The 15,055-nt window shown below is 33.8% G+C and overlaps 2 protein-coding genes across 5 annotated transcripts; one reads left to right on the top strand and one right to left on the bottom strand.

The window, feature by feature from the left end:
* LOC145954470 (uncharacterized) lies at positions 1-1,104 on the top strand. The gene has a single exon (XM_083068735.1). The coding sequence runs from the start codon at positions 1-3 to the stop codon at positions 1,102-1,104; it is 1,104 nt and encodes a 367-aa protein (XP_082924861.1).
* An 8,608-nt stretch (positions 1,105-9,712) lies between these two features.
* Positions 9,713-14,627, bottom strand: LOC109788087 (aspartic proteinase oryzasin-1). 4 transcript variants are annotated; one of them, XM_020346727.3, is made up of 14 exons: positions 14,515-14,627; positions 13,696-14,061; positions 13,534-13,594; positions 13,293-13,387; positions 13,081-13,193; positions 11,969-12,137; positions 11,851-11,890; positions 11,430-11,494; positions 11,225-11,338; positions 11,048-11,112; positions 10,806-10,962; positions 10,591-10,710; positions 10,118-10,206; positions 9,713-9,966 (listed from the first exon to the last, which is right to left on the bottom strand). In XM_020346727.3, exons 2-14 carry the CDS (start codon positions 14,059-14,061, stop codon positions 9,882-9,884), a joined length of 1,539 nt encoding a protein of 512 aa, XP_020202316.1. In that variant the 5' UTR covers positions 14,515-14,627; the 3' UTR covers positions 9,713-9,881. The 4 variants fall into 4 exon arrangements, with proteins under 4 accessions (XP_020202316.1, XP_020202315.1, XP_020202314.1 ...); XM_020346726.3 differs by lacking the exon at positions 14,515-14,627 and adding an exon at positions 14,323-14,482; XM_020346725.3 differs by lacking the exon at positions 14,515-14,627 and adding an exon at positions 14,351-14,452.
* Between the last annotated feature and the right edge of the window lie 428 nt (positions 14,628-15,055).

The raw sequence follows: 15,055 nt of genomic DNA on the forward strand, positions 1-15,055 counted from the left end.
ATGAGAAAAAAAAGAGAAAATGAAAAGGAGAATGTCATAGAGGGAGAAAAGTTGGCTGAGGAAGTTGCTGTTAAAAAATCAAAGAGCCAGCTAGCAAGAGAAGTGAAGATGAAATCCAAGGTGTCTAGTACCAAGGATGTGCCATATCCTCAAGCCCCAAGCAAGAAGGATAAAGAAAAGCAATTTGCACGCTTCATGGAGCTTCTTAAGAAGCTTCAGATCAACATTCCATTCTTAGAGGCATTGGAGCAGATGCCCACTTATGCGAAATTCATGAAAGACCTCTTAACCAAGAAGAAAAAGTTCATTGAGCAAGAGATCATTGAGTTGGAAGCGAGGTGTAGTGCCATAATTCAAAAGAACTTACCTCCCAAGTTCAAGGACCTTGGAAGCTTTACAATTCCAATCACTATTGGGGACTTATCAGTTGGAAGAGCACTACTAGACTTGGGTGCAAGCATTAATCTCATGCCCTTGTCTATGTTAGATAGAGTTGGCCAGGTGGTAGTAAAATCGACACGCATGACTTTGCAGCTAGTCGATCGGTCTATCAAGTACCCCTATGGTGTAATTGAGAACATGCTAGTTAAAGTTGACAAATTCACATTTCCAGCTGATTTTGTGATTTTGGACATGGAAGAAGACTCTTCTATTCCTATTATTTTGGGGAGGCCATTTATGAAGACTGCACGAGCAATCATTGATGTAGAGAATGGTGAATTTAAATTGAGGGTCCATGATGAGGTGATCACTTTTAATGTATTTGAAGCTATGACCCATTCGAATGATAAAGGTGCTTGTTTCCGAATGGATGTGTTGGATGAGGTAGTGTGTGAGGCTGTAAAAAAGCTAAAAAAATCAATTTCAGGTGATGTAATCCGCTTGAAGCCATTTCCATTCTCACTGCTTGGGAAAGCTAAATTGTGGCTCAATTCTTATGGGTCAGCTAAGCATTACAAGGAAAGGGTGAAGTTGTATCATGAACGGAAGATCTTAAAACAAGAGTTTCAGCCGGAACAACTTGTGCTCCTTCACAACTCCCGGTTGAGACTCTTTCTAGGAAAGCTAAAGTCAAAGTGGTCAAGGCCATTCAGAGTTAAGTAAGTTAGGCCTCATGGAGCAATTCAAGCGGAGGATCTTGCCTCCAAAGAGAGTTAGGTGGTAAATGGCCAAAGACTCAAACTCTACCTAGGCGGTGAAATTGAGCGAGCTTATGCCGCCATTGCATTGAACAACCCTTGAAGTCTTGGCTTGTCAAGCTAGTGACAGAAAATGAGGGCTTTATGGGAGGCAACCCATCATTCTTAATCCAAAAACAAGTTAGCATGCCTTTAAATTCGGTTATTTTGTGTTAGTGTGTTTTAGGTGTAGGTACATGGTTAATCATTGTGTTTGCTTCTTAGTTGAGAAAGCATTACGATTGTGATGGCTTGAGAAACTTCATGTTGAGCTATACTTGAAAATTATGAAAATTTGCAGTAAAATTGAAATCCACGCTCAACATGAAGTTCTAAGCTAAGCTATATTAGTGTAGAGGTAGAAGAATAACTCTCTGGAGGTGCCACGCTGAGCCTCAGTCCCACGTTAAGCCTCAAATTTGAACTTGAAAACTGGGAGTTCTCTCTAGAACTCCCACGCTAAGCCTTGAATCCACACTCAGCGTGGACGTGACAGTAAACTTGGGCACCTGGAGCTCCTAAGCTAAGCCCTAGAACCCACGCTTAGCCTGGGAGTCACTTTTTCAATAAATTCTCTCTCTCTCTCTCTCCAGAAGCCCATTCTTTTCTTCTACCCCTATTTAACCTTTCACAAACTCTCTCAAAACCCTAGGTTACTTTCTTTTCATTCCTTGGTCGTCTTGCTCTTGGTGTGGGTAGTGCTCCATTTTCTCTCCTCTTGTTCGCCAAAGGGCGTGAAGGTAAGTCTCTTCCCCACCCAAGCTTGTGTGGTTCCCTCCATTGTATGCTTCTTGGTTCACATTCTTATTTTTTCCACTCCTCTAATCCCCCTACCTGTTTTCGCATAAACCCTTGTATCCATGGTGTTCTTGATCTTATTTTCATGGTTGATGTTTATTGATGTTATTTGAACATTTGTGGTAGTATATCTTTGAATGGGTCTTCTTGAAACCCTTGGAAACCTTGTTTTTGTGAATGCCCAGTACAAGATTCAAGTTTTGTTTTGTGTTTTGGTGGTGGATGAATCGTTTTTGGGCCAAAAAGGGTTATCTCTTTAAATTTTATCTTCTTTGAACCCTCAGTTGTAGCTTATTCTGCTCATGTAGCATGGCCAGGGGGCCATGATCAACTGTAGGGGTAGGTGATGCAGCTGATAATGATGAGGAGGAAGCTAATTAGGAAGATGACGATGAAGAAGAGTCTGATGATGCTGAAGAGGATGAGGTGGAAGACTAAGCTGTGTCACTTTGAAAAATTGTGTTCTGTTATTTTGTTTTGATTATCTTGTTGTGTACTATTTTATTAACCTTTTACCTTTTGTTGTGTACTTTAAGTGGTATGGATTTTAATTAGTAGTAACCTTTGCATGTGTGCATATTTCAATGCTTCTGACTGTTTGGTTTTAATGCGTTTTGAAAACTGGAAAAAAAAAATCAGGTGTGCATGTATCCCTTAGTGAACAAGGGTATTTTAAGACACAAGATCAAATGTGTTTGTGGTTGCACTCTAGGGATGATTAGTGATAGTGTGACAATTACTTTTGAGGTTAATGACTATGGCATGATACTTTTGAAAAGTTTTGAGCACCTTTATTAACCCATGTGAGTTTTGGCCCTTCTTGCTGTAAGAGTGTTACCATTTGATTTCATGCGGTTGATTTTGCTTGAGTCTCTTTTGAGTTTGCATAGCATATGTTGCTTAGGATGATGAAGGCAATTTTTCTTGTAAATTTGAGCCACTTGACCAAAAAGCCAACCTAACAGAAAAGTGAATCCATTGCACCCTAATTTGAGCCAAACAGTGAATTCATTGAAAACCTTGAAGCCCTTAAGAAAAACAAAATTCTCCCACACCTTAGGAATAAGAGAGCAGTCAAATTGATCATAATAGGGAAGAAAAGTCTTAAGTTTGGGGTATTTTGGGGTGATCATTGTTGTTGAGCATATGGATAATTGTTGCATGTTATGGTTGTACCATTGTGGCCATTAGTCAATTGTTATTCAAATCAAAAAGAATTTCAAAAATTAGAAAGAAAAAAAAATTCAAAAGAAAAAAATCAAACATCAAAAAGTGATTAAATTGTGTGAATAAGTGTGTTGTATGATCTATATGTTTTGGGTGAAGGTAGTATCTTGGGACTTCTGGGAATAGAGAAAGGAAGAGAAATTATACATGGTGATCATTAAGACTTGCTCTTCTACTCCTGTGGTGTCATTTGTTTACCCAGAAAAACCAATTTCTTTTGTTAGCCCAGCCACATTACAACCCATGAAAGACCTTGTAATCTATGCATGATTATGTGACTGTTTGAATTTGATTGAGATGAAAAGCAAAATTGACTTGTGTGATTCAATTGTGTAAATTTGAGAGATTCCCACCTAAATACACTTGTATGATGAGAGAAACACTAACCTTGGTGAGGAAGAGGTTGTTCTTTAATTTTCATTAGTATCACTGCCATGCTTGTTAATCCCTTTGGGAACTGTTGCAATACACTTTTGATATCAAATTGTGTGGGCACCACATTAATTGGATGATCAAGTGTAAACATTTTCTAGTGTACAACTATTGGAAGACATGTATGGCTGTTTTGTGTGATTACCAATGTTCAAATCATGTTCAATTAGGAGATTAGGTTGTGTGTTAACTTAGTTGCTTCATTTTTCTTTGCTTGAGGACAAGCAAGATCTTAAGTTTGGGGTATTGATAAGTGCTATGATTTCATTAAGTTTATGACCTAGTTTGAAGCACTTATATCAAGTTTCCTTGCTTTAGACCTTGTTTTTAACTCAAAACATATATAAATTATTAGGTGATCACATTTTGTCTTTGAATCATGTTTTTAGGTAACTTACAAGTATTTGGTTGTTTTTTGTAGTTTAGGAGAAAGTTAGGAAAGAAGGACGGAAGTCAAGCACAAAGTGGTGAATTCAAAGTTGAAGGAATTTTTGGTTAAGTCCTCGGGCTAAGCCTCAGACCCACGCTTAGCCTCAGCTTAGCAGAGACTCATTAGAACAAAAATTTAACCCTCAAGCTGAGCGAGGAATTGGGGCTAAGCGTTGGAGTCCTAGAACCTCATTTCACTCCAGACCCATCCTCAAGCTTAGCGTGGCATCTCACGCTTAGCGTGGATTGTGCTGACATGTCATTATTCACATAAGACGAAAGTGTTTATGACCTAAAAGTGGGATTTTCGAGGAGAGAAGCAAGGAGAATCATTCTTGGAGTCTGTGTGGCGGCTGGAGAGCTCTGGAACCTTCAAGATCAAGCTTCTTCCTTTCTTCATCATTTTGTAGAGTTCTACATGTTTATGTGTAGCTAATCTCACCCTTGTTGGGGTTTGATGTAACTAAACCCATTCTCATGTGTAAACTCTAAGTGATCAATGTTAGGTTTTATTCAGTTTTATTGCTCTTTTTCTGTGCATAATGCTTGTTATGGCTTGATCACCCTTAACTTGAACTTGAGGTTTTTAAGAGATTGAGAAATGATTTTAAACCTTTGACTTGAAATAGAGCAGTTAATGGTGCTTATTGCTAGAGATAGAGTAAATGTCATTGGTCTTTCTTAAGCTCTGGGTTTTAAAACTGGTTTCTTGGTTAAACTATGCAAGAGATTGATAATTTAAGTTAGCAACTTAGATGCCAACTTGTAAGAGATTAGGGTTAGTTACTTGAGAGTGATTGATAAATTCTAATGATAACTATTGTGAACTTAGTGATAAACATGATAGGAAGGATTAGTGAAGTAAAACCCCAACAAATTATTAACATTGCATTAAAATCAAGTTTTGCACTCTAAGTGTTTACCAAAATAACCAAAAAGAATTGTTATTGCTTGTTTACATTATTTACTGTAGCAAATCAAACTCTTATTGCTTTCCGGTAGCTTAGTTAGTATAACAAGTGTAATTGCAAAGTGCTGTGCAAGTACCTTGGGAGACGATACTCATACTTTCATTGAACTACTTATACGATTTGGTACATTTGCCAAGGGAGATAACAATACGCTCTTGACACCCTCTTCCAGGGCATGATTTTCGACATGAAAGAGGAAGTCAAACATGTTTTAAACACATACCATGTCAAGAAAGGTCTATATTACAGGATGGAGAAATCGTCTCCAACATTAATTATTGCATGATGTGTTAACGATGAATGTGGTTGGAGGTGCAAAGTGGCTTTCATAAATAGAAGCCAAAAATGGGAGGTTCGTAGGCTAATAGATGAAAATTCTTGTTCATCCCCAATGATCTCATAAGATCATGTCAACCTTGGCTATGTATATATAAGCAAAATTATTCTTCCATTGGTGGAGAGTGATCCATCAATTTCAATTCCAATAATAATAGTGCATATCAAAAGTGCGAAAGGCTACATAATCTCGTATCAGAAAGCATGGATGTCAAAGCAAAAGGCAAAAAGACTTACATGGAAATTAGGAACAATTATATCATGATTTACCCAAGTTGCTAAATGCCATGAAAATTATTCTTAATGGATTTGTTGTTGATAAGTAGACAAGACCACTATACAACCAACAAGGTGAAATGGTTCATGATTATGTTCAATTCCATTGAGTATTTTGGACATTTAAACCTTGTATCGATGGGTTCAAATATTGCAAGCCCATTGTTCAAGTTGATGGAACATTCTTGTATGGAAAATGCAAAGGAACTCTCCTTATGGTCATGGCATAAGATGGTAACAACAAAATATTTCCAATTTCCTTTGCCATTGTTGAGGGTGAAACAATAGATGCATGGTATTTCTTTCTTCATTACCTCAAAAGACATGTTTGCCTCAAGATGACCTTTGCTTAATCTCTAACAGGCACAAGTCCATAAAAAATGTCTACGCTAGACATGGTAGTGGTTGGACACCGAATAATTCAGTGCATGTGTTTTGCATTCGCCATATTACCCAAAACTTCATGAGACATTTCAAGAATGCAGAAAGAAAAAAATTAATCATCAACATGGGTATGTAGTTCTTTTTTTATTCCTTTTTTATCATCAATTAAATTTTTATTCTTATTTGTTTTACTATATTTCCACAATAATATATTGTTGATTTTTTGCTCGTCTAAATTCACAGCTTATGAGATGACTGAGTCCAGGTTCAATTACTACTATAACATATTGAGAAGACAACTAGAAATTGAAGGTGTAATTGATTGACTCAACACTATTCCTAAAGAACAATGGACTCTTGCATGGGACTATGGCCGACGATTGGAACACATGACTACCAACTTGACAGAGACAATAAATTCAATTCTTAGGAAAACAAGAAATTTGTCAATATTTGCAATGATCATCTCGACTTATAAGAGATGTAATTCTTTATTCATCAGAGAGGGAAGGAAGTCGATGCTAAACTCAAAGCTAGTCAAGTTTATACTAAAATAATAAATAGGACCACGAGAAATGCATAATCCAAGGCTAATAGTCATTATGTCCTCAAATTTGATAGTTACAATACAAATTTTTTGGTGTAAGAGACCATTAACCTAAGGGAAGGACGACCGACTGAAAATTTCACAGTTATACTACATGAGATGTGGTGTGACTGTGGAAAATTCTAGAAGTTACACATGTCATGCTCTTATGTTGTTATTACATGTAAGCATGTTCACCATAATTACAAATCTTACATAGATCAGGTATACACATTAGAATATGTTTCAAATATGTATAACGAATTATTTGGTGAATTGCCCGATGAATCTTATTGGTCAAATTGCCACAAACCACAAATCATACCAAATCCAGAAAAGATTCGAAATAAAAAAGGTCGTCCGAAGTCATCACAAATACGCACTGAAATGGATATGGTAGAACCAAGACAATCAAAAAGATGTTCTTTGTGTAGGAATGTAAGTCACTTAAAAAAAAAAGTTTTTACCATCATGGGAGTTCAAGTCAACAAATTTAAATTGACAATTTTTCACGGCTTACATCTCAATTTCGTTTCTATAATTTTAATTTGTCTTTTCATTCCAACAATTTTGTAATTTTTTTTTACCAATTTTAATATATAATAAAATAATATTATCATTTATTTAATAACAAAATTAATTATTTATAATTATTAATGCAAAATAAATATATTAAATAAATTATACATATATAAAAATATAACAAATTAATTATTAAATTACATTATTCAATTCTCTATATTTTATAAATAAATTTCAATAATCAAATAAATTTTTAAAATTTAAATGAGTATAATATTAAATTCTGAAATTTAAAAAAAAAGTATAATATTAATTTCATTATTAAAAATTTAATTATTCTTTAAAAATATATTTAATTTAAATATAATTTTATTTTTCAATTTCTGAAAATTAAAATATTTTTCAAAATTTTAAAAATCAGAAAACTGGAAAATGCAAAAAAAAAAAGAAAAAGAAAAAAAAAGACCATGGGAAATCGGTTGCTGAATAATTGAATAATTGATTTCTTAATGGGCTTTTGAAAAAAAAAATTAAAAACCCAATTAAGAAATTGGTTACCCAATAACAGATTTCTCACCTGGACTTAAAAATTGGTCATTTTGGTAAATGAAAGAGAGCCCTAGTTATTCAAATAAAAAATAATAATATATTAAAAAAAAGTCCTTTTTCTTCTCTTTGCTCTCTGTTGCTATGAAGCGTTTTCACATTTTATAAGCATGTAGGGGATGTATTGGATTAGGATTTTAAAAGACTTTTTTAATTAAAAAAAATCCTACGGATTTTAAAAGACTTTGCAGGATTTTCATGACTTTTAAGATTTTGTAGGATTCTACAAGACTTAAAATCAGGATTTTAATGAATTCTGCAAGACTTTTAAATCAAGATTTTAATGAATTCTGTGGGATTTTGTAGAATTTTCGTGGGTTTTTGACATTTGATAAGATTTCAAAAAAAATTCATACATTCAAATTTAAAAAGAGTCAAAGGCAAAATAATAAAAAATAACAATATCTAGAAAAATAATAATAATAATAATAATAATTCTCCATAATATCCTATCCTCTTAAATAACATTCACCCACATATTCATAGCTATACTAATCCTCCAAGCATTAGCATCTTCTAGCTCTTGCTCCTGGGTTTGAATAATAGGCTCAAAAGTATGATCTTCATTAACTAGTAATGTTAAAGATGAAAGTTCATTCACCACTTCAATTGGAAATTCATCAGAACGACATTTTTTATGTAGGAAAGTTATGTAATGCTGCACATACTAACACAAGTTCTACTTGTGTCTTAAATAAAAATGAAGGTGATGAATTAAAAATTGTGAACCTTAATTTAAAAATACCAAATATTCTCTCGATCACATTCCTTAAAGACGCATGATGAAGATTGAACAATTCTTTGTCATTTTCAGGGTCATTACCCTGACCTGCAAAATCTTGTAGATGATATTTTAACAATATTTTTTTTTAAAATAAGTTAATGAAGGCATAAACCCTAAACCCTAAAAATTTAGATATTACAATGTCTTATGTTAATTATTATTTTTTTAAAATATAAAAAAATTCTAATTTCACAATATAAAAATAAAAAGAAAAATTCATAGTAAAAAAAAAATCGTTGAGTCATGAAAGGAGGAGGGATAAGAATAACAAACTCAAGGGGAGGAGAGAGATTGCAGCTTTTATGCTGAGAAAGTTCTTTCCCCAACTAAGATTCATTTTCATCTCATTCTACTCACAGAAACCCTAACTCAAATTCATTTTATATATATTGTAGAGATCATGATATCAATTTCATCTTTCACCTTTTCCTTTTCTTGACGTGTGTTATAAAAAAAATTACCACTTAAAAGTTGAAATTTCAAGCATTTTTTTTATGTTATATAAAGGAACAAATTCAACTAAATAGAACAAGTCAATTAAAGAGAACGAATAGAAAAATAGAGCAAGTTAATGACACTATCATTTACATATCAGAGTTTCACAGAATAAGAGAATGGAATGAGAACATTACTACAATATTATATACGAGCAATGAACAATAATGCAGTATTATTAGCAAAGAAAACATGGAGAAGATAAGAGCATAGAAAAAAAAAAAGATGAAAAACTCACTTGAAAATTCTTGAAACACTTAAAAAGTCATTTCAAACAATCCTTCAAAATCCGATGGGTTTGGATGGGATTGTTTTATGAATTTGGTATTTATAGATAGCACTAGAAAGTCCTTTAAAATCTCTCTCAGACAACAATCATTTAAAATCTTTATATTTTTGAATACCAATAGATTATTTTTAAGTTGTAAAAAATCTCAAATGAATACCAATGGATTTTAATGGATTCTTTAAAAAATCTTGAAAATCCAAATTGAATACCACTGGATTGTTTTTAAGTGACATAAAATCCTGATTGAATACCAATGGACTTTTTTACTCAAAAAAAGTCTTTTAAAATCGTACGAAATCCTAAACTAATACACCCCGCGTAAAGTAATGTAAAAAAAATGGAGTTGAATATACATTTTTTTCTCCTGAAAGTTATGCTCTTATATGGCTTTCCTCGCAGTTTCATCCTTGTGAACAAATATCACAAATTTTATTCATAAAATACCAATCCCCATTTACAAGAGACAAATTCTGAGGGACTGCTATTACTATTTGCTGTAGTGAATCATTTAGACCTCCTTTTCTTTTATTCACAAAGAATTTAGCATAGTAATGACACCAAACTATGACTATGCAGCTTCTGCAAATCCTATTCGGAGATTGTCATAATCAAACACTGTATGATATGCCCCCAAGAAAATAGTTCCAAGAACCCTGCACACATACCACTACTGTCATATACTATATTAGATAGAGGTGGAAGAGAGAGAAGCATGCATCCGGCTCATTTCTGCAGTGATTACAGAGCATACATAATTTACATTTTATAAAAGAAAGACATTAAAGCATGATTAGTAAGCTTTACCAGAAGGGACCTTGCGGGGGAGGCACATCTATAGCAACAAAACCACCATAGCAGACAGTAGAGCAGCCTTCTTCAACTCGAAGAATATACTGAGAAGGACAAGGGGGAGATTAAATGTCTGAAAGCATATGAAATGGTAATCATGGATTGCAACAAACAATAGCAGCTTTTTTTTTATGTTTACTTGTTAAACATTTTTAATGTAAAGGGATAGAAGAAAATATGAGAAGTTGGAGAGACCCAAATAAATTTGAGGTAGGTGTTAGATACAGAGAAGTGTTAACAACACTCTCTAACACACTCTTTTTAACATTCATTCTATTATTTGTTAAAGTTTATTAAAAATACAAAATTAGGAAAAAGAATGTGTTTCAGACATTTCTCTTCAGATATAAATACATTATGCATGATCACTATTGTAGTGCTAATACACTGGTGTATAAACAACAGAGAATTCATATTAAACAACAGACCTGTTCTGGAGAGATGGAAAAGGATTTGTTTCCAATCGTGAATGTAATGTGTGGCATAGTTGCAATACTATTGCAGTTTATAAATGATTGTCCGGGGGGATTTGGCAGCTTCTCACACAGCTTTTACAGAAGGAAATTGAGACAGAAAAAATTTCAATGTATAATTGGAAACATATTTGAGGTTTATCTAACCATTGTAAGTTTGTAACAACTACCTCATCCACATATTTTAATACTTTTTCCTTTACATTGCTTTGCTTAAGCTGAACTTGGATCCAAAGGACAATCATATTGCAAAAAGTACACAAGGGACTCTCCCTTGTTCGTGATCCTTTCCAACTTTGATTATGTACCACTGTTTCAATAACATCACTGCAGGTTAAAGTTAGACTTCTGTTAAGCGAAACAAAGGAGTGTGTCTCTAAAGAATCAAGATTAGGAAAATTGAAAGCTGTACTCTATTGTATAAAATTCATCCAGTGAACAGAGTCCAATGTCAATGCATAAAATGTCAGGATTTAACTGCAGAAATGAGACATAAGGCATAAGAAAGTATGTAAAGGATGGTTAAAATTTGAATGAAGCTGTAGATAATTATTGAAAGTATAAGTGTAGAATTACAAATAGAACAAACCCCGGAAATCAAGGATTCCCATATTGAATCCCCATAGTTATGGACAATGTTTTTACACTCAAAACTAACATATCCTTCTGCTCCAATGGCATGGTTAATTTGAGTCACAACACTCTGCAAACATGAACTAGTAAGAAAAATATGCCGAAGAAAAAGGGAACAAAAACAATGTAACAAGACAGGAGTATAATTTTTGAGGTCATACAGTTGGACCAGCAATTAAAGATGTCCCTGAGTCCACTATTGCAGTACAGCCACTCTCACATAACCCTGCAAATTCCTTTCCATTATTTTTTTTTTAAGAGTTGGTTCAAAGGTAATTAAGTAAAGTACCAAGCATGAAAATAGTGCATGTCAGCAATCAAAAAAGTTATGCAGAGAAAAATGAATCAAGGGGACCAGTTGAATAGAAAATCAAAATGCTGATGCACAAAACCTTTTAGTTCTATACAATGGCTGTGGAAATATAAATGTCATTTCTGGAAACTCTAACAATATGTAGCCTTTTAGTATAATGCATGTCTAACAAGTTTAATATTTTTATACAAAGTATTCATTCACAGCTATAAGAAACAAGGCAAAAATGTTGCAAGCTTAAGCATTGACAAATAGAAATGTAAGAAGACCTGTTGAGTTATTTGCAAGTAGAATATCTCCCACATCAATCTGAAGGTGCAAACACCAAAGTTAATAATGCCATGGTTGATGATAATAGCAATGGATGAAGTTCTAAATATAATTTACCAGCCAATAACCCTTTTGAGAAAGAGGAACATATGTGTGGTCACCTCTAAAATGCCTGTAGTCAATACCACCAAAGACAATCTCACCCCCCATCTCTTCTGTTGGGTCTTGATTTAGCCAAAGAGAGAAAATTTTGTGACATATGTGCCCTTGTTCTATCATATTATACCTGTAGTTACAAAACTAATCATTGCATATATGAGGCATCAAAAACTTTAGAAAAGAAGGAAGTTTGATTATCCTTCTACCCTATGACCCCAAAAATACAATCACACTATTGGCACTAATATTGCAATCTTATTCTAAATTATAGTGGAGGAAAGAATAAACAACATAAACAGATAAATAAATTGTTGGGATACAAACAAGTCCCACATCGATAAAATAACACAACAAATAACAACTTATATAATACAAACATACTTCAATGATCAAAAGGCCTTTTGGGTAATGACCAAAAGCAAAACCGTGAGGGCTAAGAGCATCTCCAATGGGGGTTGAGCAACCCCCTGTGCCACATCACTGCCAAATCAGCTCTGGCCCACTTTATGGGTTTAGGGTTTAAGGTTTTTAGGGTGGGCCAGAGCTGATTTGGCAGTGATGTGAGACAGAAGCACTCTGCTAAAATTTAAGCAACCCATAAAGTGGGTTGGCCCAAAGCGGACAATATCTCATCATTGTAGAATATGTTTGTGTAATAACCCTATAAAATAACCTTCATCATTGTGAAGTATGTTTGTGTAATAATCCTATAAAATAACCCTCATAAAATATCCTCTCAGACAAGTACCAATAACCCTCACATCAATGGTATCAGAGCCGCAGGTCCCTTGTTTGAGAGGAGGATTGTTGGGATACAAACAAGTCTCACATCTATAAAATAACACAACAAATAACATTTATATAATACAAACATACTTCAATGATTGAGAGACATTTTGGGTAAGACCAAAAGCAAAACCGTGCGCGCTAAGGCCCAAACCGGACAATATCTCATCATTGTGGAATATGTTTGTGTAATAACCTTATAAAAATAACCCTCATAATATATCCCCTCAGACAAATACCACGTAAAATAACTCATCATAAATTAATACAGTTCTTGAGTGTACCACACTGGTGTGACTTTTCCAACTGAAGTATCCTGAAATCCGAGTCCAAGTATGCCATCAAATGGAAGCGCTGAAAGTGCCAAAGATCCTTCCCTAGTAATCTCAGCAAATTCCTAGAGGGTGTGAAGTAACCATCCATCAGCACAAGCAAAGAGGCTTATAAATCTCAATCATAATTCTTACTGAAAACTAACACAGATCAAAATACTAACTTGATCTTTGATGATGATATCCCCAACTTGTACATTATCTTGGCTGAAGAATCCATAAATAGATCCTTGGCCATAAGGAATTTTGCAAGGTGTTCCTGCATAATGTCCCAAACGCAACTTTTAAGTATGTACATTTTAATAAACATATTTCTGCTTCTCCATATAAAAAACAAAAGGAAACACCTAAAAAGGAAAGCAATTTATCAAATTTTTCAATCATGTCATGTTAATCCAAAGTTACCAATTTCGGTATAGGTGCTAGATATCTTCGACCTATACTTGGCATGAAAATAGCAAGCGATCTGCATGTGTCACACGTGTTTTCAAAACATGCTCATTCGAAAAAAGGCAAAGATCAAGTCACTATTCAAATGAATCAGGATCAGACCATTGGGTAACTTACCGAGAAGATGCATTTGGAAGATGGGACCCAAAGATTTGAGCTTCCAGTGTCAAACACAACATTGAAGTATTGAGGAGGTGAACCAATACTAATCTCCCCAAAAAATTGTGCCCCAAAATAATTCTTAAGATATACTATATCTTCATCACAACAAGTTTCATTAACACCCCTTAAATCCCTGTGATGAACGGCCTCTTTGATTCTTGCAGCTTTAAGACCCTGAAGGTCTAAATTCCTCCTTTTTAGACCAACCCTCATTAACCCATCACTAGAAGTTGCAAAAGTCAATGATCCAAACCAAGCCAAAACACACACAATAACAATAGCCACCAGCAGAGATACTTGAAACCCATACCTACAAGTCATCTGGTTCAACATGTTTGAGAAAGTTCAGCAGATTGATTACAAATAATCACACCCTTTTTACAGTTTTCAGTTCTGCTAACAATTTCAATAGTATGATTAAAGAATACAGCAGAATGTTTAAACGCTCAAGTTCATTTAAATGCCTAGTGCCAGAAGCAAAAACATAAAGAAGATCAAGGTTCAAAGAGTGAAGTTAAGGAAATATTAAAAGCCTAAGATCAACGGTAATAACTGATGCTAAAAAACTTGAAAAATTCACACCTGATGCAAAGGTGTTTGAAGGAGATACCTCCACAGTATATAACATGCCCTTCATATATAAAACTAAACCATGCAAATTTTTACACCTTATACCTACTGGGTATGAAGTTTGAAACAAAAAAATCAAAGTTTACCCTTTAATTTCAAGTTTAAATGTTTTTTTTATGCTGAAAAGAAACAATTTAACCTTACATGGAAACTACTGCGTAGTTTCGCTTAGAATAATGCTAATTTCTGCACTGTAATAAAAGTGGATGAAACTTGAGCGGTTTGCGGCATAGGATGCAACACGTGCGTTACGGCTTATTATATTGGTATATTCCTAGAATCCACAAGACGTTTTAAATTTAAACTCCTCTGCGTGCTTCCACGCTATATTATTCAAACTCAATAATTTTGTAATATAATAAATGTAAAACGTGTAATGCATGGATATTTTTATAACAAGGTTAAATTAATATGATTTAAGCTTAAATATTCCTTTTATTCACAAATAATTTTGCCATTTCCATCATAGAATTTTAATAAAACTTGAATAGAGTAGTTTCCGTTTTTAAGCAGTGTGATTGTTCATTTTTAAGTCTATTATATTAAAATTTAATAATTACTCTGGTTATGCAACATTAATAAATGACCTTGAAAAATAATACATGGTGACATACATTAGGGAATACTTCATACCTTAAATAGGGTATATATTTTAATTTTTTTAAAGTTTGATCTGAGCTATTTT

The sequence above is a fragment of the Cajanus cajan genome, chromosome 1 (genome assembly GCF_000230855.2).
Source record: "Cajanus cajan strain Asha chromosome 1, NIPB_CcT2T_4, whole genome shotgun sequence".
Lineage (NCBI taxonomy): Eukaryota > Viridiplantae > Streptophyta > Magnoliopsida > Fabales > Fabaceae > Cajanus > Cajanus cajan.

Excerpts from the sequence above, each read along its gene's own strand:
- LOC109788087 (XM_020346725.3), bottom strand. The coding sequence starts at position 14,377 with ATGAAGGGCATGTTATATACTGTGGAG. Across the intron at positions 11,495-11,850 it reads ACTTGCAAATAACTCAACAG|GGTTATGTGAGAGTGGCTGT; the intron begins GTCTTCTTACAT and ends AGGAATTTGCAG. Across the intron at positions 10,711-10,805 it reads TATTAAAATATGTGGATGAG|CTGTGTGAGAAGCTGCCAAA; the intron begins GTAGTTGTTACA and ends CTTCTGTAAAAG.
- LOC145954470 (XM_083068735.1), top strand. The coding sequence starts at position 1 with ATGAGAAAAAAAAGAGAAAATGAAAAGGAGAATGTCATAGAGGGAGAA.